General features: G+C 59.3%; 1 protein-coding gene across 1 annotated transcript in view; it reads left to right on the top strand.

Moving 5' to 3' along the window:
* The first annotated feature begins 2901 nt into the window (after positions 1-2901).
* Positions 2902-27249, top strand: part of LOC137307528 (palmitoyltransferase ZDHHC5-like) — a 60731-nt gene continuing 36383 nt past the window's right edge. The window contains 1 exon segment of the mRNA XM_067976855.1: positions 2902-4687. Coding sequence (XP_067832956.1) covers positions 4584-4687 — 104 coding nt within the window. The 5' untranslated portion in view covers positions 2902-4583.

Below are 27249 nucleotides of genomic sequence, written 5' to 3'. Positions count from 1 at the left end.
TATAACTCTCCCCAACGCCCTACCATTAACAGAGTAAGTCCTGGCCCGATTCCAAATCCTAATTCTAAATCGGAGATCGATAGATTTTTTTTGCTAGGCGAGGGTATTAAGGGAGACGGAGCCTAGGCAGGAGGATGGAGATAGGAGACAGATCAGCCGTGATCTCATTGAATGGCGGAACAGGCTCGAGGGGCCGAATGGCCTCCATCTGTGTTGGATCGTTCTGCGATTCCAATGACACAATTCCCCCCTTTTGAAAGTTATTATTGAATCTGCTCCCACCGCCCTCTCAGGCAGCGAATTCCAGATCATCGCGACTCGCTGCGTAAAAAACATTCTCTCATCTCCCCTCTTTCCCCGACTGTCTTAAATCTGCGTCCCCTGATTCCCGACCCTCCTGCCTGATTTATGCTTCTCTCTTAATCGTTCTCTCCTTGTGTCATTTTAAAGCCACAAAATCCAACTCAGTCTCGGGCCATTGGAAGTCATGATGAACCTTTATATTAAAACACTGGTTCGGCCACAACTGGAGAGTATTGTGTCAGTTCTGGGCACCGGACTTTAGGAAAGATGTGAAGGCCTCAGAGAGGGCGCAGAGGAGATTTACCAGAATGGTTCCAGGGATGCGGGACTGTAGTTACGTGGATAGACTGGAGAAGCTGGGGTTGTTCTCCTTGGGACAGAGACGGTTGTGAGGAGATTCGATCGAGGGGTTCGAAATCAGGAAGGGTCCAGACAGAGTAGATGGAGAGAAACTGTTCCCATTGGCAGAAGGGTCAAGAACCAGAGGACGTAGATTTAAGGCGATTGGGCAAAAGAACCAAAGGCGACATGAGGAAAAACTTTTCACCCAGCGAGTGGTCGGGATCTGGAACGCACTGCCCGAGGGGGGAGGTGGAGGCAGATTCAATCATGGCCTTCAAAAGGGGAACTGGATAAGTACTTGAAAGGAAAAAAATTGGCAGGGGCTACGGGGATAGGGCGGGGGAGTGGGACTGGCTGGATTGCTCTCGCATAGAGCCGGCACGGACTCGATGGGCCGAATGGCCTCCTTCCGTGATTCATTGCAATGTGTGATACCTGCACCGTGGCAGCCTGGGGTCTGATGTCCAGAACCATAGAGAGTGTGCCGTGACACCAGGGCTGTGACACCCATATAGTGTGACTCCTGGTGTGTGACGCCCGGTGTGTGACGCCCGGGAGTGTGTGGACGCCTGGTTTGTGACGCCCCAGAGAGTGTGACGCCCGGAGTGTGACGCCTCCCAGGGTGACACCCGGACAGTCGCTAATAATTACGACTTGGGTACTGTGGGCAAGTATTCTTAAAGGGACAGCACGCCGCAGTTGCCTCCTCGAAAGAATATCCGACTTAAATCGAGACGTCGTGCTTGCAAAGAACCTTTTCACCCCCCCCCCCCCCCCACCCTCTCCATCCCCACCGCCCCACGTCCCCTTCCAACTCGGGAGGACACTGTCCCTTTAAGAAAAGCGCCCCGCCTCCCCCCCCTTCCACCTGATTTGCCGAGGGAGGCGTCAATCAAAGGCGCGGTGACGTCGGCCGTTCCCCCCCCCTCTCCCCCCTCACGTCAATCAGATGACGCGGACAAAGCGCGGCCCCTCCCCCCTCTCACCTCCTCCTGGCTCCTCCCCCCCCCCCCCCCAAACGGTGACGCAAGAGGCTCCCCGGCGATGTCCATCACCAGCCAGCCCCGCCCCCCCCCACACAACAGCCCCGCCCCTCCCTCCTTCCCTGGTCGCCGATTGGACGGCGGGGCCGTCCATCAGGGGCGGAGAGCCCGCCTCCTTCCGAAAGCCGGCGAGGGCGGGGGGGAGGGGCTTTTTTTTTCCCCCTCCGTCTTCAATCGGGCTCGCGATGTTGCTGAGGTAACGGCCGTTCGAACGTTGCCCCCCGTTTGAATCCCAACCGCCGTTAACGGTCGTTTTCAAATTTTCAACCGGCTCGGTTTTGAAAAATTCGACGGTTTCCGATCCCAAATTCAAATCCATGAGGTAAAAGCAGAATGGAAAGTTTTAAAAATAAATATTTTTCCTTTTATTTTTTTTCTCGCCTCCAACAAAACACCTCACCCCCCTCCCTCCAACCTCCTCCCCTCAACCCCTCCTCAAAATGGTGGTTGTGGGGGGAGGAGAACGAGTTAAAAAGTTGAGTTTTCTTCAAGGAGGAAGAGCGGATCAGGCTTGCTACTCGAGGCCGAGGCTTCTGAGGCCTGAGGAGAAATGCTCATTTTCTTATATCCATCCCCTTCCCCCCCCCTTCACAAAAAAAAACCCCTTTTTTTGTTTTAAGGGGGGGGGGGAAGAAATAATTTCTTTCCCCCTTTTCCAGAAGCAGCAACTCTCTCGCGTCAGAAGAGTATTAATTTTTGTTGCTTTTTATTTGAAGGAAAAAGGCACGTTTTTCGGTCTCGAATTCGAAGGACGACTAAATCTCCGCCGGAAAAGGGCTAATTTTCAAACTAATCCGAAGGACGATTTCTGTTTTTGCCTTTTCAGGAGCTGACGACCTTTCTTGTCGCACCCAGGAGGGCGGAGAGAGCGGGATTCCGATGCCGCCCGATAAAGAGCGCGGGAAGCGTCGTCCCCTGAGGGGTGGAAACGAAACGTTTTGGCTAATTTATTTGTTTTAAAAGGGCGGAAATCTTCAACGGGGGAAGCCGGCGACAATTTATCATCTTATCCGGGCGCAGGGGGGGGGGGGCGAAGAAAACGGAGGATTTGATTAATATGTCTCATCCCCCACTCTCGCCGCCATCCCCAGGAATTGAGCCTGGAGAACGGACGGGAATCGTATCCGTTTTTGAAAGAAAAAGTCGGAGAAAGTTTAGATTTTTAACATCGTTCCTTCCGGGCCGTCAAAATAACCCCGTTTGTTTCTTCTCTTTTGCAACGCCAACAGGAAGAAGAGAAGGGGGAAAGAAAGAGAGCAGGAACGTCAACCTCTCCCGAATAAATGGCTCCCCCCAACCCCTGAAGAATGGCGGGGATTTGACGCCTCCTATCCGCGGAAAGATTGCGCGACGACCGGTCGGGGCGAAATCTCGTTGGCGTCACCCGAAAGGAAGATTAATACGATTTAGCAAAAAGGGGCCTCCTCCCCTTCCTCTCCCCTTTCTGTTTCAATTTTTCTTCCGGTCCTGAGTTGGATGGACTTTTCAAAGAGAATCGGGATTTGGGATCGGATTTGGATTTGCCCGGCCGTGTCGGAATCGGCCTCGAGGCGCGCGAGCGACCGGAGTCTCCGAACCGGTTTGGAATCCGCTTAAGCCGGCCGCCTGAAGATCACGCGGGTGAAGCCGAGGCCGCCAGGAAGGGATCGTTCCCCCCCTCCTCCTCCTCCTCCTCCGCCGCCGCCTCCTCGCCCAAGCCCGCGTCGGGAATCCCCGATAACGTGCGCCTGCTTCTCTCCCGGCGGAGGGGCGCGGATAAGAGGAGCCTCGGGACCGTTGCCGCTTTGTCCGCCGTCGGATTCGCTCCTGACGGGGGGCAGGGACGGGAAGCCGGAAAGAGCGGCCTGACCGTTTTTTCCCCCCCCCCCCCCCCCCCGGCCGCTCTTGTCGGGGACCCGGATCGCAGCGAGTCGGGATAATCGGAAAAGGAGCGAGGGGGAGAAATCGCAGACGGGGATTTATAAAAGCGGTGATGGGAGACCTCTGAAAATATATATTTTTTTCTCTCCCGCTGGTTGGATTTGAAGCCTGGTCCGGGCATGACGCACCGCCTTCCCTCTCGCTGTAGGGAACGGCACGGCCCAGGATCCCGGAATTCTGCCTCGGTTGTGGATTTAAAGTGAACTCCAGCCGTTTGAAAGCGAAATCTGACGTCCCCACTTGGCCACTTTTTCTCCCAATTGACACTGCGGTCACCCCCACCTCCCTGCCGTCACCTTGCAAACCTCCTGATGTAAATATTTGCACCGTTTGGCGCTGATTTGTGCACCGTTTATCTCGCACTCGGAAAACAAACCCCCCCGCCAAGGAACGTTGGGAGAGATGCTAACTCCTCCTTAAATCGCCCCCCCTTAACAAATCCACGTCCCAAATACAAATCCTCGATTCGAGAGATTTCTCTTCCTGGTTTGACCAAAAGCTGAATTTTTGTCCGCGGTTCGTCCCGTCCCGTCCCGTCCCTGACGACAAGTCTACCGATTTGGAGTAGAATTCACCGAGATTCCCGTACGGCCAGACCCCCTATTGTAGGATTTTGCCGATTTGGGAATCTAGGTCGCACTTTTTTTTTTCTTTTTCCCCCCCCACCCCCCCGCTTTTAATTAAAAAAGACAATCTCTCCCTTTTTTTGCAAGGCGCACCCATCGCGATCCCCGGTCCTGCACCTCTCCTCCGTTCCCGCGCCCTCTCTGCCACCCCTGCTCCGTCCTCCTCCTCCTCCTCCTCCTCCCTCGCCCCGTGTCCCCGCCGCACGCATTCGCCCGCCGCGCAGAAAGAAAAAAAAAAGCACGCGCCCCTCTCCCCCCACCCCCGCCCCCGCCCCACCGCGCCCTCTCTTCCCCCCCACACAGGCACCCCCGGGGTTATGCGGCTGAGCGGAACCGCTGACGGAGCAACATGCCATCGGCAACGGCACAGAAGTTCAAAGCCAGCAAGTACGTCCCCGTGTCGGCGGCGGCCGCCTTCCTCGTGGGAGCCTCGTCTCTCTTCTTCGTCTTCACGTGAGTAGCTCGCGGGCCGCGGCTTTCCGCCGGCCGGCTGTTCGGCCAAGGGGTGCATCGCGGCCGAGCCGGACGCGCGCCGCCTTTCTCGGGCGAGGGCGCGGAGGGGGTGTGATGTGGGGCGCTTCAAAAAAAAAAAAAGAAGGAGTCCTTCGTCGGCTGTGAAGCTTTGGGACGTCCCGAGGTGGGGGGGAGGCGCTGGGTATAATTGGGGAGTTCCCCTCTCTTCTCCAGCGTCTGGCTCGTCGGTTCGCACCAGGAGGCTTCCCAGCTCGGAGCCCGTGCGCGTGGCCCCCCCCCTGTTACCAATCCCGATCTCCCCTCGGCCCGGCCCGGATTGCAGCGGGGAGGAGGACCCACCCTCTCCCCCCCGAGCCGGGAGGCACTCTGGCCGATTTCGCTGCCCGCACCCCAGCTTGTGTGCAGCCGAGTCGGACCAGCTTGTGCGAGTCGATTAAAATAAGCGTGCAGTATTATTATAGAGAGGGACAGTACTTTTTGTTGGGTTGTTCCAACGTTTGGTCCTGATTTGGTTGCAGTCAGCGTCCTGTTTGGTGGTTGGTGGGACAGGTTTTGTCTCTTGCAGGTTATGTTGGGGATGGACTGATCCGCACTCCCAGGTACAGCACGGGTTAGATACAGTGTCGAGCTCCCTCTACATTACCCCCACAGTGTGTCCCCCACTTTATACCCAGTGTCAGCATCGAGCGCTCCCAGGGGGCAGGTACAGCACGGGTTAGATACAGTGTAGAGCTCCCTCTACATTACCCTGACAGTGTGTCCCCCACTTTATACCCAGTGTCAGCATCGAGCGCTCCCAGGGGGCAGGTACAGCACGGGTTAGATACAGTGTAGAGCTCCCTCTACATTACCCTGACAGTGTGTCCCCCACTTTATACCCAGTGTCAGCATCGAGCGCTCCCAGGGGGCAGGTACAGCACGGGTTAGATACAGTGTAGAGCTCCCTCTACATTACCCTGACAGTGTGTCCCCCACTTTATACCCAGTGTCAGCATCGAGCGCTCCCAGGGGGCAGGTACAGCACGGGTTAGATACAGTGTAGAGCTCCCTCTACATTACCCTGACAGTGTGTCCCCCACTTTATACCCAGTGTCGGCATCGAGCGCTCCCAGGGGGCAGGTACAGCACGGGTTAGATACAGTGCGGAGCTCCCTCTACATTACCCCCACAGTGTGTCCCCCACTTTATACCCAGTGTCAGCATCGAGCGCTCCCAGGGGGCAGGTACAGCACGGGTTAGATACAGTGTAGAGCTCCCTCTACATTACCCTGACAGTGTGTCCCCCACTTTATACCCAGTGTCAGCATCGAGCGCTCCCAGGGGGCAGGTACAGCACGGGTTAGATACAGTGTCGAGCTCCCTCTACATTACCCTGACAGTGTGTCCCCCACTTTATACCCAGTGTCGGCATCGAGCGCTCCCAGGGGGCAGGTACAGCACGGGTTAGATACAGTGTAGAGCTCCCTCTACATTACCCTGACAGTGTGTCCCCCACTTTATACCCAGTGTCAGCATCGAGCGCTCCCAGGGGGCAGGTACAGCACGGGTTAGATACAGTGTAGAGCTCCCTCTACATTACCCCCACAGTGTGTCCCCCACTTTATACCCAGTGTCAGCATCGAGCGCTCCCAGGGGGCAGGTACAGCACGGGTTAGATACAGTGTAGAGCTCCCTCTACATTACCCCCACAGTGTGTCCCCCACTTTATACCCAGTGTCAGCATCGAGCGCTCCCAGGGGGCAGGTACAGCACGGGTTAGATACAGTGTAGAGCTCCCTCTACATTACCCCCACAGTGTGCCTTGTGGAATCAAATCAAGGAACTGAGCTGATTGAATGAAATGACATACTTAAATTCCCTCTGACCCCAGTGCCCGACCCACTGAGTCACCTCGCTCCCCCCGTCAGAGAGACGAACCTCCATCTCCCCCCTGCCTTCCTCCCTTTGCTTTGAACCGGGGACGGATCAGGTCCCCGGGCTCGATGCGGGAGGGCCCCCCCTCGGGTCGAGCGCACCCGGCGGAGAGGCCGAACGGCTGCGCCGTGGAACTCGCGGAGCAGAGGCGGGAGGGCAGCGTCTAACCCGCTCCCACCCCCCACCACCGATCTGCTTCTGGGGCCTCGAGTAATGCTCACCCCCCTCGAGGGAACGCCAGCTTGTGATTCCCGGGAGGGTGGGAAACGTAACAGCCAAAGCACAGAGGACGTCGAAGGCTACACCGCCGTCTTCACTCGCTCGTAGAATCGTACAGCAGAGGAGAAGGCCGTTCGGCCCATCGTGCCTGTGCCAGCTCTTTTTTCCCCCCCCCCCCCCCCCCCCCCCCCCCACTTCGAGCATTTCTCCAATTTCCCCCCACTTCTGAAAGTTATTATTGAATCTGTTCCCACCGCCCTTTCAGGCAGCGAATTCCAGATCGTCGCGACTCGCCGCGTTTAAAAAAAAAACCCATTCTCCTCGTCTTCCCCCCTCCGGACGTGTTTTGCCGATCACCTTAAATCTGAGAGCTCTGGATTCCGCCCCTCCCGCCTGTGTGAGTAATTTCTCCCCATCTGCCCCACCCAAAGTTAACACTCGCTGAAGATTAGCAGGGCTCCATTTGACGTACTCTACTGTCTTACTAGGGGAGAGGGGTCAGTGTGAGGGTCCGCGGGGGAGAGGGGTCAGTGTGAGGGTCCGCGGGGGAGAGGGGTCAGTGTGAGGGTCCGCGGGGGAGAGGGGTCAGTGTGAGGGTCCGCGGGGGAGAGGGGTCAGTGTGAGGGTCCGCGGGGGAGAGGGGTCAGTGTGAGGGTCCGCGGGGGAGAGGGGTCAGTGTGAGGGTCCGCGGGGGAGAGGGGTCAGTGTGAGGGGCCGCGGGGGAGAGGGGTCAGTGTGAGGGTCCGCGGGGGAGAGGGGTCAGTGTGAGGGGCCGCGGGGGAGAGGGGTCAGTGTGAGGGTCCGCGGGGGAGAGGGGTCAGTGTGAGGGTCCGCGGGGGAGAGGGGTCAGTGTGAGGGTCCGCGGGGGAGAGGGGTCAGTGTGAGGGGCCGCGGGGGAGAGGGGTCAGTGTGAGGGTCCGCGGGGGAGAGGGGTCAGTGTGAGGGGCCGCGGGGGAGAGGGGTCAGTGTGAGGGTCCGCGGGGGAGAGGGGTCAGTGTGAGGGTCCGCGGGGGAGAGGGGTCAGTGTGAGGGTCCGCGGGGGAGAGGGGTCAGTGTGAGGGTCCGCGGGGGACAGGGGTCAGTGTGAGGGGCCGCGGGGGAGAGGGGTCAGTGTGAGGGTCCGCGGGGGAGAGGGGTCAGTGTGAGGGTCCGCGGGGGAGAGGGGTCAGTGTGAGGGTCCGTGGGGGAGAGGGGTCAGTGTGAGGGTCCGCGGGGGAGAGGGGTCAGTGTGAGGGTCCGCGGGGGAGAGGGGTCAGTGTGAGGGTCCGCGGGGGAGAGGGGTCAGTGTGAGGGTCCGCAGGGGAGAGGGGTCAGTGTGAGGGTCCGCGGGGGACAGGGGTCAGTGTGAGGGTCCGCGGGGGAGAGGGGTCAGTGTGAGGGGCCGTGGGGGAGAGGGTCAGCGTGAGGGGCCGCGGGGGAGAGGGGTCAGTGTGAGGGTCCGCGGGGGAGAGGGGTCAGTGTGAGGGTCCGCGGGGGAGAGGGGTCAGTGTGAGGGGCCGCGGGGGAGAGGGGTCAGTGTGAGGGGCCGCGGGGGAGAGGGGTCAGTGTGAGGGGCCGCGGGGGAGAGGGGTCAGTGTGAGGGGCCGCGGGGGAGAGGGGTCAGTGTGAGGGGCCGCGGGGGAGAGGGGTCAGTGTGAGGGGCCGCGGGGGAGAGGGGTCAGTGTGAGGGGCCGCGGGGGAGAGGGGTCAGTGTGAGGGGCCGCGGGGGAGAGGGGTCAGTGTGAGGGTCCGCGGGGGACAGGGGTCAGTGTGAGGGTCCGCGGGGGAGAGGGGTCAGTGTGAGGGTCCGCGGGAGACAGGGGTCAGTGTGAGGGTCCGCGGGGGAGAGGGGTCAGTGTGAGGGTCCGCGGGGGAGAGGGGTCAGTGTGAGGGTCCGCGGGGGAGAGGGGTCAGTGTGAGTGGCCGCGGGGGAGAGGGGTCAGTGTGAGGGTCCGCGGGGGAGAGGGGTCAGTGTGAGGGTCCGCGGGGGAGAGGGGTCAATGTGAGGGTCCGCGGGGGAGAGGGGTCAGTGTGAGGGTCCGCGGGGGACCGGGGTCAGTGTGAGGGTCCGCGGGGGAGAGGGGTCAGTGTGAGGGGCCGCGGGGGAGAGGGGTCAGTGTGAGGGTCCGCGGGGGAGAGGGGTCAGTGTGAGGGGCCGCGGGGGAGAGGGGTCAGTGTGAGGGTCCGCGGGGGAGAGGGGTCAGTGTGAGGGTCCGCGGGGGAGAGGGGTCAATGTGAGGGTCCGTGGGGGAGAGGGGTCAGTGTGAGGGTCCGCGGGGGACAGGGGTCAGTGTGAGGGTCCGCGGGGGAGAGGGGTCAGTGTGAGGGTCCGCGGGGGAGAGGGGTCAGTGTGAGGGTCCGCGGGGGAGAGGGGTCAGTGTGAGGGTCCGCGGGGGAGAGGGGTCAGTGTGAGGGTCCGCGGGGGATAGGGGTCAGTGTGAGGGTCCGCGGGGGAGAGGGGTCAGTGTGAGGGTCCGCGGGGGACAGGGGTCAGTGTGAGGGGCCGCGGGGGAGAGGGGTCAGTGTGAGGGGCCGCGGGGGAGAGGGGTCAGTGTGAGGGTCCGCGGGGGAGAGGGGTCAGTGTGAGGGTCCGCGGGGGAGAGGGGTCAGTGTGAGGGTCCGTGGGGGACAGGGGTCAGTGTGAGGGTCCGCGGGGGAGAGGGGTCAGTGTGAGGGGCCGCGGGGGAGAGGGTCAGCGTGAGGGGCCGCGGGGGAGAGGGTCAGCGTGAGGGGCCGCGGGGGAGAGGGGTCAGTGTGAGGGTCCGTGGGGGAGAGGGGTCAGTGTGAGGGTCCGCGGGGGAGAGGGGTCAGTGTGAGGGTCCGCGGGGGAGAGGGGTCAGTGTGAGGGTCCGCGGGGGAGAGGGGTCAGTGTGAGGGTCCGCGGGGGAGAGGGGTCAGTGTGAGGGGTGCGAGACACCCTGCCACACACTGAATGACAGCCTCGTGTTCAGCAGCTGTGCCTGTTGCCTTGGCAGAGTGAGAATGTTGATCGTCTCTGGTTCAGCAGCGGGTCCCGCAGCCGAGAGCAGGGGATCGTCTTTCCTCCGTGGCCTGCATTCGTGGAAGTATGAATTTCTATCTTTGGCGGGAGGAGCAAATTGCCATCAGTGGAGCGTTCCAGAAATAAACTCTTGAAATCCCTGCCCTCGTGGCCTGGTGAAGAGTGTCTCTCAGCAGCACAGACCGAAAGATTCCATCCCTGGCCCGTCCTGAACCGGGCTGATCTCACACAAGGCAGCGTCTGTGCACGGGAGGAGGGACGATAGTTAGACATGCAGGCACCTCACTCGCGGAGAGACGGGCCCTCCTCGCCTGACCAGCATTGGAAGAGTTGTACTCAAACGCTCAGCGAGTCCCGTTCGCCCATCACCTCCCCCCTGTGCCCGCTGGACCGACATTGGCTCCCGGTCCGGGAACGCCTCGATTTTAAAATTCTCATCCTCGTGTTTTCAAATCCCCTCCATGGCCCCTCGGCCCCCCTCCCTATCTCTGTAACCTCCGAGATCTCCGCCCTCCTCCAATTCCGGCCCCCCCCCCGATTCCCATCGCTCCGCCATTGGCGGCCGTGCCTTCAGCTGCCCGGGGCCCCCCCGAGCTCTGGAATTCCCTCCCTAAACCTCTCCGCCTCTCTCCCTCCTCCTCCTTCGAGACGCTCCTTAAAACCTCCCTCTTTGCCCGAGCTTTTGGTCGCCTGTCCTGATATCTCCGCGTGTGTCTCGTTGTTAAATATTTGTCTGATTTACGCTCCTGGGACGTTTTGCTGCATTGGAGCCACTGCAGAAAGGCAGGTTGCAGCCGACGAAAATCAGGGTGGAAACGATTGGGTTTGAGGAGATTTTCCAGAAGCGAGAAGACGAGGTTTGGCGAGAAGTTTCCAGAGAGTCGGACCAAATGGGCTTTGCAGCTGGTGACGGAGGAGGGGGTGTGACAGGTACTCCGGGCCTGGATCGGAGGGCTGGCGAAGGTGGCAGGGACAGGGGACACCTGGGGGCCGTGACCTCGTGGAAGCATTCGAGCCCCTGAATCATACGGGCGAGGAGAATTTCACACAGTCACAAGTTCTCCAGCCAGAGGGCCTCGTCTTGAACAGAGATGGGTGAGAGCGGAAAGGGAGAAAGAACTTGCATTTATATAGCGCCTTTCACAACCTCAGGACGTCCCAAAGCACTTTACAGCCAATGAGGTACTTTTTATTTCGAAGTGTGCCCACTGTTGTAATGTGGGAAACGCGGCAGCCGACTCCCGCACAGCAAGATCCCACAAACAGCAGTGGGTTAAATGGCCAGATAATTTTTTTAGTGATGTTGGTCGAGGGATAAATATCGGGGCCCGGGACCCCGGGGAGAACTCCCCCCTGCTCTTCTTCCAATCGTGGCCGTGGGATCTTTTACATCCACCTGAGAGGGGCAGACGGGGCCTCGGTTTAACGTCTCATCCGAAAGACGGCCCCTCCGACAGTGCGGCGCTCCCTCAGTACCGACCCTCCGACAGTGCGGGGCTCCCTCAGTACTGACCCTCCGACAGTGCGGCGCTCCCTCGGTACTGACCCTCCGACAGTGCGGCGCTCCCTCAGTACTGACCCTCCGACAGTGCGGCGCTCCCTCAGTACTGACCCTCCGACAGTGCGGCGCTCCCTCAGTACTGACCCTCCGACAGTGCGGCGCTCCCTCGGCACTGACCCTCCGACAGTGCGGCGCTCCCTCGGTACTGACCCTCCGACAGTGCGGGGCTCCCTCAGTACTGACCCTCCGACAGTGCGGGGCTCCCTCAGTACTGACCCTCCGACGGTGCGGGGCTCCCTCGGCACTGACCCTCCGGCGGTGCGGGGCTCCCTCAGTACTGACCCTCCGACGGTGCGGGGCTCCCTCGGCACTGACCCTCCGACAGTGCGGCGCTCCCTCGGTACTGACCCTCCGGCGGTGCGGGGCTCCCTCGGTACTGACCCTCCGGCGGTGCGGGGCTCCCTCGGCACTGACCCTCCGGCGGTGCGGGGCTCCCTCAGTACTGACCCTCCGACGGTGCGGGGCTCCCTCAGTACTGACCCTCCGACGGTGCGGCGCTCCCTCAGTACTGACCCTCCGACAGTGCGGGGCTCCCTCAGCACTGACCCTCCGACAGTGCGGCGCTCCCTCAGTACTGACCCTCCGACGGTGCGGGGCTCCCTCAGTACTGACCCTCCGACGGTGCGGGGCTCCCTCAGTACTGACCCTCCGACGGTGCGGCGCTCCCTCAGTACTGACCCTCCGACGGTGCGGGGCTCCCTCGGCACTGACCCTCCGGCGGTGCGGCGCTCCTTCAGTAATGGGCACCAGTAATGAGTATCGGCCCTGGATTATGGGGCTCAGGTCTCTGGAGCGGGGCTTGACCCCTGCGGACTCCCCGGTGAGGGTGCTGCCCACTGACCCACGGCTGACATGGTGGATTTAATCACGTTAAGCAGAGGGTGGAGAATGCATGAATGAGGCAGCGGGGACCGGTTGTATCTGCAAACTCGACCGTTGGAGAAGCAGTGGGTTTTCCGATCTGGTCGATGGGTGGGGGCGATATTGCGGGGTTCGACATGTCCAGGATACCGGGGCTGGTCAGGTGGACTTCAGTCCTTTCCAGTGCTGCGCTCGTGGTGTGGGCTGAGCTGTGAATGAGGGGTGAGGTTTTTTTGACTTCGGTCTGCTGGAGGGAACGGGGAGAGCCAGTGGAGATCGGGGCTGACGGGAGAAACGGGCCTTGGCATGAGGGCTGGACGAGTTTCATGGCGCTTTGGATGGATCAGAGTATTGTGTCACATAGAATTACATCGAGTCCACAGTGCAGAAACAGGCCATTCGGCCCAACTGGTCTATCCCGGTGTTTATGCTCCACACGAGCCTCCTCCCTCCCTACTCCATCTCACCCTCTCACCCTCTCCTTCTATCCCTTTCTCCCCCATGTGTTTATCGAGCTTCCCCTTAAATCCATCTCCACTATTCACCTCAACCACTCCTTGTGGGAGCGAGTTCCACATTCCCACCGCTCTCTGGGTAAGGAAGTTTCTCCTGAATTCCCGATTGGATTTATTAGTGACTATCTGATATTTATGGCCCCCGAGTTCTGGTCTCTCCCCACAAGTGGAAACGTCTTCTCTCCGTCTACCCTATCGAACCCTTTCATAATCTTAAAGACCTCGATCAGGTCACCCCTCAGCCTTCTCTTTTCTCGAGAAAAGAGCCCCAGCCTTTCCTGATGGTCGTAACCACCCAGTTCTGATATCGTCCTTGTGAATCTTTTTTTGCACCTTCTCCAGTTCCTCGATATCCATTTTTCTAATATGGAGACCGGAACTGCGCGCAGTACACAGAGACCATGTTGCGCAGCGGCCCTCCGCAATTGACTCTCTCTCCACAGCTGTGCCCCGGGCTCATATCTGAAGGACAGTCACTGGGGCAAGTGAGCAGAGGTCGGGTGGTGCCCATGTGACTGCAAGAGCAGGATTCTGTGCCTTCAGGATGGGAGAGGGTAAAAATACAAAACAAATGGGCTTGTGTTTATTTTCAGTGTTTCTCTCAGTAAAGCTGCAGGGTTGTTTTGTGTTCGTCAAGTGAGGGAATTATTTCCTAAGGGAACTGAAAGGTTTCCATTTCAAACCCAGTGTCAGCATCGAGCGCTCCCAGGGGGCAGGTCCAGCACGGGTTAGATACAGTGTAGAGCTTCCTCTACATTACCCCGACAGTGTGTCCCCCACTTTATACCCAGTGTCGGCATCGAGCGCTCCCTGGGGGCAGGTACAGCACGGGTTAGATACAGTGTAGAGCTCCCTCTACATTACCCTGACAGTGTGTCCCCCACTTTATACCCAGTGTCAGCATCGAGCGCTCCCAGGGGGCAGGTCCAGCACGGGTTAGATACAGTGTAGAGCTTCCTCTACATTACCCCGACAGTGTGTCCCCCACTTTATACCCAGTGTCGGCATCGAGCGCTCCCAGGGGGCAGGTACAGCACGGGTTAGATACAGTGTAGAGCTCCCTCTACATTACCCTGACAGTGTGTCCCCCACTTTATACCCAGTGTCAGCATCGAGCGCTCCCAGGGAGCAGGTACAGCACGGGTTAGATACAGTGTAGAGCTCCCTCTACATTACCCTGACAGTGTGTCCCCCACTTTATACCCAGTGTCAGCATTGAGCGCTCCCAGGGGGCAGGTACAGCACGGGTTAGATACAATGTAGAGCTCCCTCTACATTACCCTGACAGTGTATCCCCCACTTTATACCCAGTGTCAGCATCGAGCGCTCCCAGGGGGCAGGTACAGCACGGGTTAGATACAGTGTAGAGCTCCCTCTACATTACCCTGACAGTGTGTCCCCCACTTTATACCCAGTGTCGGCATCGAGCGCTCCCAGGGGGCAGGTACAGCACGGGTTAGATACAGTGTAGAGCTCCCTCTACATTACCCTGACAGTGTGTCCCCCACTTTATACCCAGTGTCAGCATCGAGCGCCCCCGAGGGCAGGTACCTCTGACAGCTCAGCGCTCCCTCAATACTGGCACCGGGGGAGTGCCGGGCTCACGTCTCTGGAGAGGGGGCTCGAGCCCACGCCCGCCTGACTCCGAGGCGAGCGAGTTTGACCGACTGAACTCGAACCCCACTCTTCTGGTGGCGTTGACTCTCGCTGGGGTGCAGTCGCCTCGGTCCTCCTGTGCGAGCCCAGGCAGCGTCTGCCGACGGGTATATTGGGCGCTGGTCGACATCGCTGGCGTTGCATTGCCCGCGGTCTCAGTCAGATATCCAGCCAGCGCACTCACGCAGGTGGTGAGGTCCTGGAGGGTCTCGCCCATTTGCGGAGAGGCGGGGGGTCAGCAATTGAAAAGGCAGGGATGAGCAGGGACGGTTGAACTCAAGACAGGGGCTGTTTGCCGAGTCTCTGGAGGGTGGGGGAGGGCTCCGAGTGACTTCGACTTCCCACTGCTTCATTCACCAGTCTCAGTCCAGCAGGGCCCTCTTGAGGTGTCGGGCTTCGGAGACCCTTCCTCCCCCTTCTGTTGGGCGAATGATCTGGCCTCACGCACCCGGTCGCTGCTCCCCGTCCCCCTCCGCTACGATATACGGAAGCCTCACATCTGTCGAGTGAGCGAGCGAATTGTCAGGGCCCTCTCTGCCAGCCCCCACCCTCCCCAGTTCTCTTCGGAAAAGCTGCAGCCCAAACCAACGGGGGTTTGCAGCGGGCAGCGGGAATCAAGATGGGCGCAGAGCGGGCGCCAGGGCTGGATGGAGGGAACGTAGGTGGATTCAAGAAAGGAAGGATTCCCATCTCTCCGGGCGTCCCAAAGCTTCACGGCCAATGAAGGACTTTTTTTGAAGTGTGCTCACTGTTGTAATGTGGGAAACGCGGCAGCCGATTTGCGCACAGCAAGATCCCACAAACAGCAGTGTGACAAATGACCCAGATCGTCTGTAATTTAAGCGCTGCAGGTCGAGGGATAAATACCGGGGCCCAGGACACTGATGAGAACCCCACTCCCCCCCCCTGCTCTTCTTCCAATAGTGGCCGTGGGGTCTTTGACGTCCCACCCGGGAGGGGCAGACGGGGCCCTCGGTTTAACGTCTCATCCCCGAAACTCTCCTGGCCCAGCAGTCCTAATGGATAAAGGGCAGCAGCAGCCTTGCAAAGGTCGTCTTTCCCCTTCAGAGCTGTCTGATGGTTCCCCTCTGCCCGACAGCACGGTGAGCAGCACATGGTTCTTTCCATATGTTAACACCCTGCAGTGAATGTGACATTGCTTGGAGGGGCAGGACGGCCGAGCGGTCTGCCCCTCCTGAGACGTGAATTTGCTCAGGAAGAGGTCTGCGGCAACACAGCCGGCTCATCGTCGAATGGTACAGTGCAGGAGCAGGCCGTTCGGCCCAGCGGGCCTGTGCCGGCTCGCTGAAAGAGCTCTCCAATCAGTCCCACCCGCTCGCCCTGTAAATTTTTCCCTCTTCGAGTATTTCTCCTCATCTCCCCCTCTTTCCCCCGATTATCTTCAATCTGCGTCCTCTGGTTCCCGACCCTCCTGCCCACTGGGAAACACTCTCTCCTTATTTACTCTCTCAAAACCCCTCCTGATTGTGAACCCCTCGATTAAATCTCCCCTTAACCTTCTCTGCTCTGAGGAGAACAATTCCCAGTTTCTCCAGTCTCTCTCCACACAACCGAGGTCCCTCATCCCCTGGTCCCATTCTGGGAAATCTCGCCTGCGCCAAAATCACAGGGTCAAAATCCTGGAACTCCCTCCCGCACAGCACTGTGGGAGAACCTTCACCACACGGACTGCAGCGGTTCAAGAAGGCGGCTCACCGCCACCTTCTCAAGGGGCAATTAGGGATGGGCAATAAATGCCGGCCTCGCCCAGCGATGCCCACATCCCACGAACGAATATAAAAAAAAAAAATCCCTCTCTAAGGCCCTGACATCCTTCCTAAAGTGCGGTGCCCAGAATCGAACTCAGTGCTCCAGCTGAGGCCTGACCAGGGATTTATAAAGGTTTAGCTTAACTCTCTTGCTTTTGTATTCTTAATTTACCAGGGCAAGGATCCCGCAGGCAGTGGGAAAAGGATTGGGGTGTGGGGGGAGAGAGCGAGAGAGAGAGAGAGAGGTTGTCTTGACAACAGAGGGGTGGGGAAGGAGGAGAAGGCGTGTGTGACGGAGGGAGCGGATGATAATGTCGACAGCAGTTCTTTTCCAAGGCTGGAAGAAGCATCGAGACCGCTCCTGGATGTGCATCTGTCTCTCCAGTCAGAGAGCACCACAGAGAGCAGTGAGCAGAGATACAGCAATTTATCAATCCTGTCTCCCTGTTCGCATTCGCTGTCCTCTCCTGAAGCTGCCGACTCCTTGCTGGGGTACTGGTGACGTTAATCCCTCTCCCTCACACTGTCACTCAGTAACCCCTCTCCCCCCAGCGCCCTGTGTTACTGACTGTATCTCTACTGATGTTAATCCCTCTCCCTCACACTGTCTCTCAGTAACCCCTCTCCCCCCAGCGCCCTGTGTTACTGACTGTATCTCTACTGATGTTAATCCCTCTCCCTCACACTGTCACTCAGTAACCCCTCTCCCCCCAGCGTCCTGTGTTACTGACTGTATCTCTACTGATGTTAATCCCGCTCCCTCACACTGTCTCTCAGTAACCCCTCTCCCCCCAGCGCCCTGTGTTACTGACTGTATCTCTACTGATGTTAATCCCTCTCCCTCACACTGTCTCTCAGTAACCCCTCTCCCCCCAGCGCTCTGTGTTACTGACTGTATCTCTACTGATGTTAATCCTTCTCCCTCACACTGTCTCTCAGTAACCCCTCTCCCCCCAACGCCCTGTGTTACTGACTGTATCTCTACTGATGTTAATCCCTCTCCCTCACACTCTCTCTCAGTAACCCCTCTCCCCCCAGCGCCCTGTGTTACTGACTGTATCTCTACTGATGTTAATCCCTCTCCCTCACACTGTCTCTCAGTAACCCCTCTCCCCCCAGCGCTCTGTGTTACTGACTGTATCTCTACTGATGTTAATCCTTCTCCCTCACACTGTCTCTCAGTAACCCCTCTCCCCCCAACGCCCTGTGTTACTGACTGTATCTCTACTGATGTTAATCCCTCTCCCTCACACTCTCTCTCAGTAACCCCTCTCCCCCCAGCGCCCTGTGTTACTGACTGTATCTCTACTGATGTTAATCCCTCTCCCTCACACTGTCTCTCAGTAACCCCTCTCCCCCCAGCGCCCTGTGTTACTGACTGTATCTCTACTGATGTTAATCCCTCTCCCTCACACTGTCTCTCAGTAACCACACTCCCCCCAGCGCCCTGTGTTACTGACTGTATCTCTACTGATGTTAATCCCTCTCCCTCACACTGTCACTCAGTAACCCCTCTCCCCCCAGCGCCCTGTGTTACTGACTGTATCTCTACTGATGTTAATCCCTCTCCCTCACACTCTCTCTCAGTAACCCCTCTCCCCCCAGCGCCCTGTGTTACTGACTGTATCTCTACTGATGTTAATCCCTCTCCCTCACACTGTCTCTCAGTAACCCCTCTCCCCCCAGCGCCCTGTGTAACTGACCGTATCTCTACTGATGTTAATCCAGCTCTTACATAAATGGTTGTTTTTTGATGATTGTGGTTGCAGTGACTGTGTGAAGTGGATGTTTATAGATCCTGCAGCCGGGGCTGACTGACTATCTGATGCTCTGAATTGCGGTGGAATTTTGTGCTGCGTTTCTCCCCCCATTACTCCCTTTCTTATGTGGTACTGTTTGGGCAGGGAAGAACGCCTCTTTGGCAGAGGTACGGGAGCAGACCCCCCTGCATCCCAGCCCACAGCACTGGCAGGCCGTCTGCTCCCATACCTCTGCCAAAGCGGCTTCCGTCCCTGCCCATCGATGCACACGAGCGGCCCATAATATCAACCGAGCTTCACAGTGCTGTTACCGCACAGAACTGTCTTGGAGCACTCCGCGCAGTTAATCGCTTTTTAAATGCTGGGTGGGTGAATGTGGCAGCCAGCAGTTGAGATGAATGTCTTGGTTGAGGGAAAGGACGGCCTTTCACCACCTCAGGACGTCCCAAACGCTTTACAGCCAGTGAAGTACTTCAGAGCCCCAGTTTAACCTCTCATCCCGAAAGACGGCACCTCCGACAGTGCGGCGCTCCCTCGGCATCGACCCTCCGACAGTGCGGCGCTCCCTCAGTACCGACCCTCCGACAGTGCGGCGCTCCCTCAGTACCGACCCTCCGACAGTGCGGCGCTCCCTCAGTACCGACCCTCCGACAGCGCAGCGCTCCCTCAGTACCGACCCTCCGACAGTGCGGCGCTCCCTCAGTACCGACCCTCCGACAGTGCGGCGCTCCCTCAGTACCGACCCTCCGACAGTGCGGCGCTCCCTCGGCACCGCCCCTCCGACGGTGCGGCGCTCCCTCGGCGCCGCCCCTCCGACGGTGCGGCGCTCCCTCGGCGCCGCCCCTCCGACGGTGCGGCGCTCCCTCGGCGCCGCCCCTCCGACGGTGCGGCGCTCCCTCGGCGCCGCCCCTCCGACGGTGCGGCGCTCCCTCAGCACCGACCCTCCGACGGTGCGGCGCTCCCTCAGCACCGACCCTCCGACAGTGCGGCGCTCCCTCAGCACCGACCCTCCGACGGTGCGGCGCTCCCTCAGCACCGACCCTCCGACAGTGCGGCGCTCCCTCAGTACAGACCCTCCGACAGTGCGGCGCTCCCTCAGTACCGACCCTCCGACAGTGCGGCGCTCCCTCGGTACCGACCCTCCGACAGTGCGGCGCTCCCTCAGTACAGACCCTCCGACAGTGCGGCGCTCCCTCAGTACCGACCCTCCGACAGTGCGGCGCTCCCTCGGTGCTGCTTTGGAAGGGTTGGTCTAGTTTTAGCTGGGCTCAAATGTGTTGCCATTTCTATTATTCTGCCCCAGAGGCGAGAGTCTGATCAACTGGGCCAAGTTGATCCCTGATGACTTGGGTTTTTTTTTATTCGTTCATGGGATGTGGGCGTCGCTGGCGAGGCCGGCATTTATTGCCCATCCCTGATTGCCCCTTGAGAAGGTGGTGGTGAGCCGCCTTCTTGAACCGCTGCAGTCCGTGTGGTGAAGGTTCTCCCACAGTGCTGTTAGGAAGGGAGTTCCAGGATTTTGACCCAGTGACGATGAAGGAACGGCCGATATATTTCCAAGTCGGGATGGTGTGTGACTCGGAGGGGAACGTGCAGGTGGTGTTGTCCCCATGTGCCTGCTGCCCTTGTCCTTCTAGGTGGTAGAGGTCGCGGGTTTGGGAGGTGCTGTCGAAGAAGCCTTGGCGAGTTGCTGCAGTGCATCCTGTGGATGGTCCACACTGCAGCCACGGTGCGCCGGTGGTGAAGGGAGTGAATGTTTAGGGTGGTGGATGGGGTGCCAATCAAGCGGGCTGCTTTGTCCTGGATGGTGTTGAGCTTCTTGAGTGTTGTTGGAGCTGCACTCATCCAGGCAAGTGGAGAGTATTCCATCACACTCCTGACTTGTGCCTTGTAGATGGTGGAAAGGCTTTGGGGAGTCAGAAGGTGAGTCACTCACCGCAGAATACCCAGCCTCTGACCTGCTCTTGTAGCCACAGTATTTATATGGTTGGTCCAGTTAAGTTTCTGGTCAATGGTGACCCCCAGGATGTTGATGGTGGGGGATTTGGCGATGGTGCGCCTGTGGTGAAGGGAGTGAATGTTTTGGGTGGTGGATGAGGTACCAATCAAGCGGGCTGCTTTGTCCCGGATGCTGTGGTTGTGTCTGTCTTATCAGCTGAGATACAGCCAGTAACGTGGGGTGCCTTTAAGATGACTTTTGTGATTAACTGCACGGAGAATAGTTAAACGCAGTTATTGCCTGGGTTCTGAGGTGTTCTGCAATTTAAAGACGTTGATGGTGACGTCAGCCTCCTTCAGTGCTGATGTGGCCCCACGTTAAATATCGCAGGTCCCTTTGGGTGTTGGCTTGTCTCAATCGATAGCAAGCTTGCTTCTGAACCTGAAGGCTGTGGGTTCAACGGGGGGGGGCAGGGTATAATCCAGCCCAGCACGCTCGGGTAGCCTCAATCAAAAACGCCGTGCCGTCTCGGTCTGGACGAGACGTGCAGCCAAACCCCGAGCAAAGTTCAGGGGCAGCTGGCAGCGCCACGAACGCTGTTGGCAGCAGAACACGGGGTGGGGGAGTTCTGCATCCCGTGTGGTGGGGGGGGGGGCCAGGATTCCTCCCTCACCCCATAAAACCGCACTCCCCCTCCCCCCGCCCCCCGAATCTCATCGCTGTCGGTGGGATCATGCCATGCGCAAATCGGCTGCCTCGTTTGTCCCGCCCAGCGGCCGTCAGTGGGCCGATGCCTTCCCAGTCGAATAGCCCAACCATACTTCCCCCTCCCCCCCCCCCCCCCCCACAACACATCCGGGTGAGAAATGGTACCAGAGACCAGCCAACACCCCCCCTGTGACCGTACCCTCTCACGGGGAGTGTTCGGAAGACACTTAACGGAGGGTGCCAACAAGATTTGGGCCCGCGCCCCTCGGATTTTGCCAATTTCGGTTCCCGCTTGATAAACCGCGCCCCCTTCGTTCTCTTTTCTGCCCCCCCGCCCCCCGCCCCCCCCTCCAGAAAGTCGCAACGAGGGCCCAAGGCGATGTATAACGCGTGTTCGCGGTGAGCAGCCTGTCGTTCCCGGCGGAGTGACCGCCAACTCCGGGGCCACGCAGCACACGGACTGCGGATAGGTCACGTGAGGAGGGATGTACTCGCCTTGGAGGCGGTGCAGCGAAGGGTCACTCGATCGATTCCTGGGATGAGAGGGTTGTCCTATGAGGAGAGATTGAGTAGAATGGGCCGATACTCTCTGGAGTTTGGAAGAATGAGAGGCGATCTCATTGAAACAGATAAGACTCTGAGGGGGGTTGACAGGGTAGATGCTGAGAGGCTGTTTCCCCCTGGCTGGAGAGTCTAGAACCAGGGGGCATAGTCTCAGGATAAGGGGTCGGCCATCCTAGACTGAGATAAGGAGGAATTTCTTCACTCGGAGGGCTGTGAATCTTTGGAATTCTCTCCCCCAGAGGGCTGTGGATGGTCAGACGTTGAGAATATTCAAGACTGAGATGGATGGATTTTTGGGGAATCGAGGGATCGGGCGGGAAAGTGGAGTTGAGGTCAAAGATCAGCCACGATCTGGTTGAATGGCGGAGCAGGCTCGAGGGGCCGAATGGCCTCCTCCTGCTCCTGTGTAACAGGCTCGAGGGGGGCCGAATGGGCCTCCTCCTGTTCCTGTGTAACAGGCTCGAGGGGGCTGAATGGCCTCCTGCTGTTCCTGTGTAACAGGCTCGAGGGGCTGAATGGCCTCCTCCTGTTCCGATACTCCAGTAGAATTTGGGATTTTGCCCTTTGGAACCTGCGTTGCGTCTGGAAGCGGCCTCACCCCCCTCACCCCCCCCCACCCCCCCCCCCCCGGGGCGAGTGGATGTTACAGGGCTGCCGCTCGCGGCTGAAGTAACCTGAACTCCACCCCCCTCTCCCTCTCCCTCTCCCTCTCCCACCGCCGCCCCCCTCCTTCCTCCCCCCCACCTGCCCTGGCCCTGGCCCTGCCGTGACTCTGCCCAGCGCCTCTGATTAGCAGCACAGATGCTGGCCTCGATCCTTGGGATTTATTTACACCAGCAGTTGCCAGGAAGAGGATTCAGGACGCTCGTCTCTTGTTACCGTCGCCGTCCTCCCTGACCCCCTCGGGGCTGCGCGTCTGCGAGGGAGGCCCTGCTTCTGCCAGGCTCGCCTCAACCCAGCCCGTTTTGGTGCTGCGCCTTCCGTGGGAATGGGAGGATTGAGTTGAGACCGCAGCCCTGGGCAGAGGAGAGGAATCTTGGGGGGGGGGGGGGGGGGAGAGGGGGGGAAGATTAAGAAATAACTCCCCCCAACCCACACCCGATCTGATTTCAAGCAGTGTCTTTTTTTCTTTCTGCCCGCCGGGTAGCTCGCGTTTGTGTCAGGCACGCCCTGACCTTGTCCGGGTGTCCTCTGGGTCAGGCCGGTGGGTGTCGGCAGCTGCTCGACTGTGGGGGGCCTCGCGGGCGAGCCCCGCTTCTGGCTTCCCCCGCGCACCGACCTTCCCAGCAAGGAGCCACTCAATTCTTCCGTTTGCTTGCGTATTCTCCGCCTCCGCCCCGGCCCTCCCTCGCCCTCCGCCCCGGCCCTCCCTCGCCCTCCGCCCCGGCCCTCCCTCGCCCTCCGCCCGGGCCCCGGCCCTCCCTCACAAGGGACACGGCGGGGTGGGGGGTCCGTGGGTTCGTGCCTTTGCAGCCGGTTCACGGGATTGTGGGTCGGGGCGACCAGGTGGAGAGGGTTCAAGGCAAGGATTGATGAGACGCCTTTTCAGAACTGCGGTCTCCAGACTGGGGCGATGGGGCTCACGCAGCCCCCGAGCCCCACTTATTCCTCCCCCGGCCCCCCCGTCCTCCCTCCCCCCCTCCCTCCCCTCCCTCCCTCCCTTCCCTCCCTCCCCCCCTCCCTCCCCCCCTCCCTCCCTCCCTCCCTCCCTCCCTCCCTCCCTCCCTCCCTCAAAGCCCTGTGTACCGTTTGTGATTGTAATCTCAATTGCTGGATTGTCTGGTGGGGACTTTTAAGGGATGAACCCGAGCCCTCAGGATGGGCTGTTCTGAGTCGCACTCTCCCGTTCTCGCCCCCCCTCTCTCCCCTTCGCCTCTCTCTCTCTCTCTCTCTCTCTCTCTCTGCTTCCCCCTCTCTCTCTCCCCTCCCCCTCTCTCTCTCTCTCTGCTTCCCTCTCTCTCTCTCCCCTCCCCCTCTCTCTTTCCCTCCCCCTCTCTCTTTCCCTCCCTCTCTCCCTCCCTCTCTCCCCCCCTCTCTCTCTCTCCCCCCCCTCTCTCTCTCTCTCCCCCCCTCTCTCTCTCTCCCCCCCTCTCTCTCTCTCCCCCTCTCTCTCTCTCTCTCCCCTCTCTCTCTCTCCCCCTCTCTTTCCCTCCCCTCTCTCTCTTTCCCTCCCCTCTCTCTCTTTCCCTCCCCTCTCTCTCTTTCCCTCCCCTCTCTCTCTTTCCCTCCCCTCTCTCTCTTTCCCTCCCCTCTCTCTCTTTCCCTCCCCCCTCTCTCTTTCCCTCCCCCCTCTCTCTTTCCCTCCCCCCTCTCTCTTTCCCTCCCCCCTCTCTCTTTCCCTCCCCCCTCTCTCTTTCCCTCCCCCCTCTCTCTTTCCCTCCCCCCTCTCTCTTTCCCTCCCCCCTCTCTCTTTCCCTCCCCCCTCTCTCTTTCCCTCCCCCCTCTCTCTTTCCCTCCCCCCTCTCTCTTTCCCTCCCCCCTCTCTCTTTCCCTCCCCCCTCTCTCTTTCCCTCCCCCCTCTCTCTTTCCCTCCCCCCCTCTCTCTTTCCCTCCCCCCTCTCTCTTTCCCTCCCCCCTCTCTCTTTCCCTCCCCCCTCTCTCTTTCCCTCCCCCCTCTCTCTTTCCCTCCCCCCTCTCTCTTTCCCTCCCCCCTCTCTCTTTCCCTCCCCCCTCTCTCTTTCCCTGCCCCCTCTCTCTTTCCCTGCCCCCTCTCTCTTTCCCTGCCCCCTCTCTCTTTCCCTGCCCCCTCTCTCTTTCCCTGCCCCCTCTCTCTTTCCCTGCCCCCTCTCTCTTTCCCTGCCCCCTCTCTCTTTCCCTGCCCCCTCTCTCTTTCCCTGCCCCCTCTCTCTTTCCCTGCCCCCTCTCTCTTTCCCTGCCCCCTCTCTCTTTCCCTGCCCCCTCTCTCTTTCCCTGCCCCCTCTCTCTTTCCCTGCCCCCTCTCTCTTTCCCTGCCCCCTCTCTCTTTCCCTGCCCCCTCTCTCTTTCCCTGCCCCCTCTCTCTTTCCCTGCCCCCTCTCTCTTTCCCTGCCCCCTCTCTCTTTCCCTGCCCCCTCTCTCTTTCCCTGCCCCCTCTCTCTTTCCCTCCCCTCTCTCTCTTTCCCTCCCCTCTCTCTCTTTCCCTGCCCCCTCTCTCTTTCCCTGCCCCCTCTCTCTTTCCCTGCCCCCTCTCTCTTTCCCTGCCCCCTCTCTCTTTCCCTGCCCCCTCTCTCTTTCCCTGCCCCCTCTCTCTTTCCCTGCCCCCTCTCTCTTTCCCTGCCCCCTCTCTCTTTCCCTGCCCCCTCTCTCTTTCCCTGCCCCCTCTCTCTTTCCCTGCCCCCTCTCTCTTTCCCTGCCCCCTCTCTCTTTCCCTGCCCCCTCTCTCTTTCCCTGCCCCCTCTCTCTTTCCCTGCCCCCTCTCTCTTTCCCTGCCCCCTCTCTCTTTCCCTGCCCCCTCTCTCTTTCCCTGCCCCCTCTCTCTTTCCCTGCCCCCTCTCTCTTTCCCTGCCCCCTCTCTCTTTCCCTGCCCCCTCTCTCTTTCCCTCCCCTCTCTCTCTTTCCCTCCCCCTCCCCCCTCTCTCTCTCTCTCTCTCTCTCTCTCCCCTCTCCCCCTCTCTCTCTCCTTCTCTCTCTCTCTCTCTCTCTCTCCCCCTCCCCTCTCTCTCTCTGCCCTACTCTCTCTCTCTCTCTCTCTCTCTCTCCCTCCTTCCCCCTCCCCCCCCCATTTATTGCCCACTCCCTAGTTGCCCCCTGTGTCGACGGTAGTGAGCCTTCTTGAAGCAGCTGGCAGCAGTTTTGATAGACCGGAGCGCCTCGCCTGGCCGCTTCAGAGGTCGGTTATGAGCCAAACCACCGGGTAAGGGCCAAAGGGCCGTCAGAGCAGGTCAGCAGGTTTCCGCCCGCCCGGGACATTCACAGCTGAGCCCGATTCTATTTTCACCAGACATTGATAGCAGGGTTAGTGCACAGCGAGCAGCAGCAGAGGTCGGTTATAATACCTTCCTGGTGCCCGAGCTCAGCTCGGCTGACTCAGCACAGTCCAGTGCTTCGACCTGGCCCTGTCCTGGATCGTATGGCATTTATTCCACGGCAAACAATCTTCTTATAACATCTTTTAAAAAAAAAAAAATACCCTCCTCGAGGTATTCCCGATTGCGTTCGTAAAGACAGACTTGCAAAATGCCTCCCAAACGGGAAGTCAGCTTTAAACGGGCCCCCTGTTGTATTGGCCGACGCTGCGGCCGTTTTCCCGCACGGCAAGATCCCACAAACAGCAGTGAGATAAACGATGTTGGTTGGGGGGAGGAGGGTTGGTCAGGACACCCACCCCCCCTCTGCTCTCTGACTCGTGGCCGTGTGATCCTCGACGTCGTCCTGAGGGGAGGCAGACGGGGCCTCGGTTTAACGTCTCATCTCGAAAGATGGCACCCCCGGCAGCACGGCGCTGCCCCTCCGGCGGCGCGGCACTCCCTCGGCGCTGCCCCCCCGGGAGAGTCAGCCTAGATCAGTTGTGTCCAATTCTGGGCATCGCACTTTAGGAAGGATGTCCAGGGTCTTGGAGAGGGTGCGGAGGAGATTTCCCAGAATGGGACCAGGGATGAGGGACCTCAGTTATGTGGGAGAGACTGGAGAAACTGGGAATTGTTCTCCTCAGAGCAGAGAAGGTTAAGGGGAGATTTCCCAGAATGGGACCAGGGATGAGGGTCCTCAGTTATGTGGGAGAGACTGGAGAAACTGGGAATTGTTCTCCTCAGAGCAGAGAAGGTTCAGGGGAGATTTCCCAGAATGGGACCAGGGGATGAGGGACCTCAGTTATGTGGGAGAGACTGGAGAAACTGGGAATTGTTCTCCTCAGAGCAGAGAAGGTTAAGGGGAGATTTCCCAGAATGGGACCAGGGATGAGGGACCTCAGTTATGTGGGAGAGACTGGAGAAACTGGGAATTGTTCTCCTCAGAGCAGAGAAGGTTAAGGGGAGATTTCCCAGAATGGGACCAGGGATGAGGGTCCTCAGTTATGTGGGAGAGACTGGAGAAACTGGGAATTGTTCTCCTCAGAGCAGAGAAGGTTAAGGGGAGATTTCGCAGAATGGGACCAGGGGATGAGGGACCTCAGTTATGTGGAGAGACTGGAGAAACTGGGAATTGTTCTCCTCAGAGCAGAGAAGGTTCAGGGGAGATTTCCCAGAATGGGACCAGGGATGAGGGACCTCAGTTATGCGGAGAGACTGGAGAAACTGGGAATTGTTCTCCTCAGAGCAGAGAAGGTTAAGGGGAGATTTAATCGAGGGGTTTGAAATCAGGAGGGGTTTTGAGAGAGTCAATAAGGAGAGAGTGTTTCCCAGTGGGCAGGAGGGTCGGGAACCAGAGGACGCAGATTGAAGATAATCGGGGAAAGAGGGGGAGATGAGGAGAATGTTTTTTTTAAACGCAGCGAGTTGTGATGATCTGGAATTCGCTGCCTGAAAGGACGGTGGGAACAGATTCAATAATAACTTTCAAAAGGGGGGAATCAGAGAGATACTCGAAGGGGGAAAATTTACAGGGCGACGGGGGGGAAAGAGCAGTGGGACTGATTGGAGAGCTCTTTCACAGAGCTGGCACAGGGCACGACGGGCCGAGTGGCCTCCTCCTGCGCCGTATGATTGGGCGTGTTCCCCGTCCTGGAGTGGGGCTTCGGGGAACCGGTCCCCGCTGCAGCGTGCTGCTTGTTTTCCCCCCTTTCCCCGAGTGGTATTTGTGTCACGGCCGCAGCGATGGGGACCTGCCTCAACGGATGAGAGCCCAGCTGCTGGCCTTGTGTGGGCCGTGTGTGGGAGGGGTGGGGGAGAAGCTGGTTTCTCCCGTTCCCCGACCCACTGCCTGGCTATCGGCTCGGGTCATTCCTTAACGCCAAAGCTGCACCGTCGCAGCTGGCGGATTTTTTTTTTCGGGTTCGATGCTGGCGGTCGTCACAGAAAACTCTCCATGGCCAAGGGAGCAACCTGGAGAATGAGGGCTGCCCACTTCTCTCTGGGTAAAAAGGTCACGGGCTTGCATTATCCCGCGCCTTTCACGGACTGAGGACGCCCCAATGAGCTCCACAGCCAATGAAGTACTTGTTTGAAGTGTGCTCACTGTTG

This window comes from Heptranchias perlo, unplaced genomic scaffold, assembly GCF_035084215.1.
Source record: "Heptranchias perlo isolate sHepPer1 unplaced genomic scaffold, sHepPer1.hap1 HAP1_SCAFFOLD_1035, whole genome shotgun sequence".
NCBI lineage: Eukaryota > Metazoa > Chordata > Chondrichthyes > Hexanchiformes > Hexanchidae > Heptranchias > Heptranchias perlo.
This window is presented reverse-complemented; position numbering and strand designations above follow the sequence as displayed.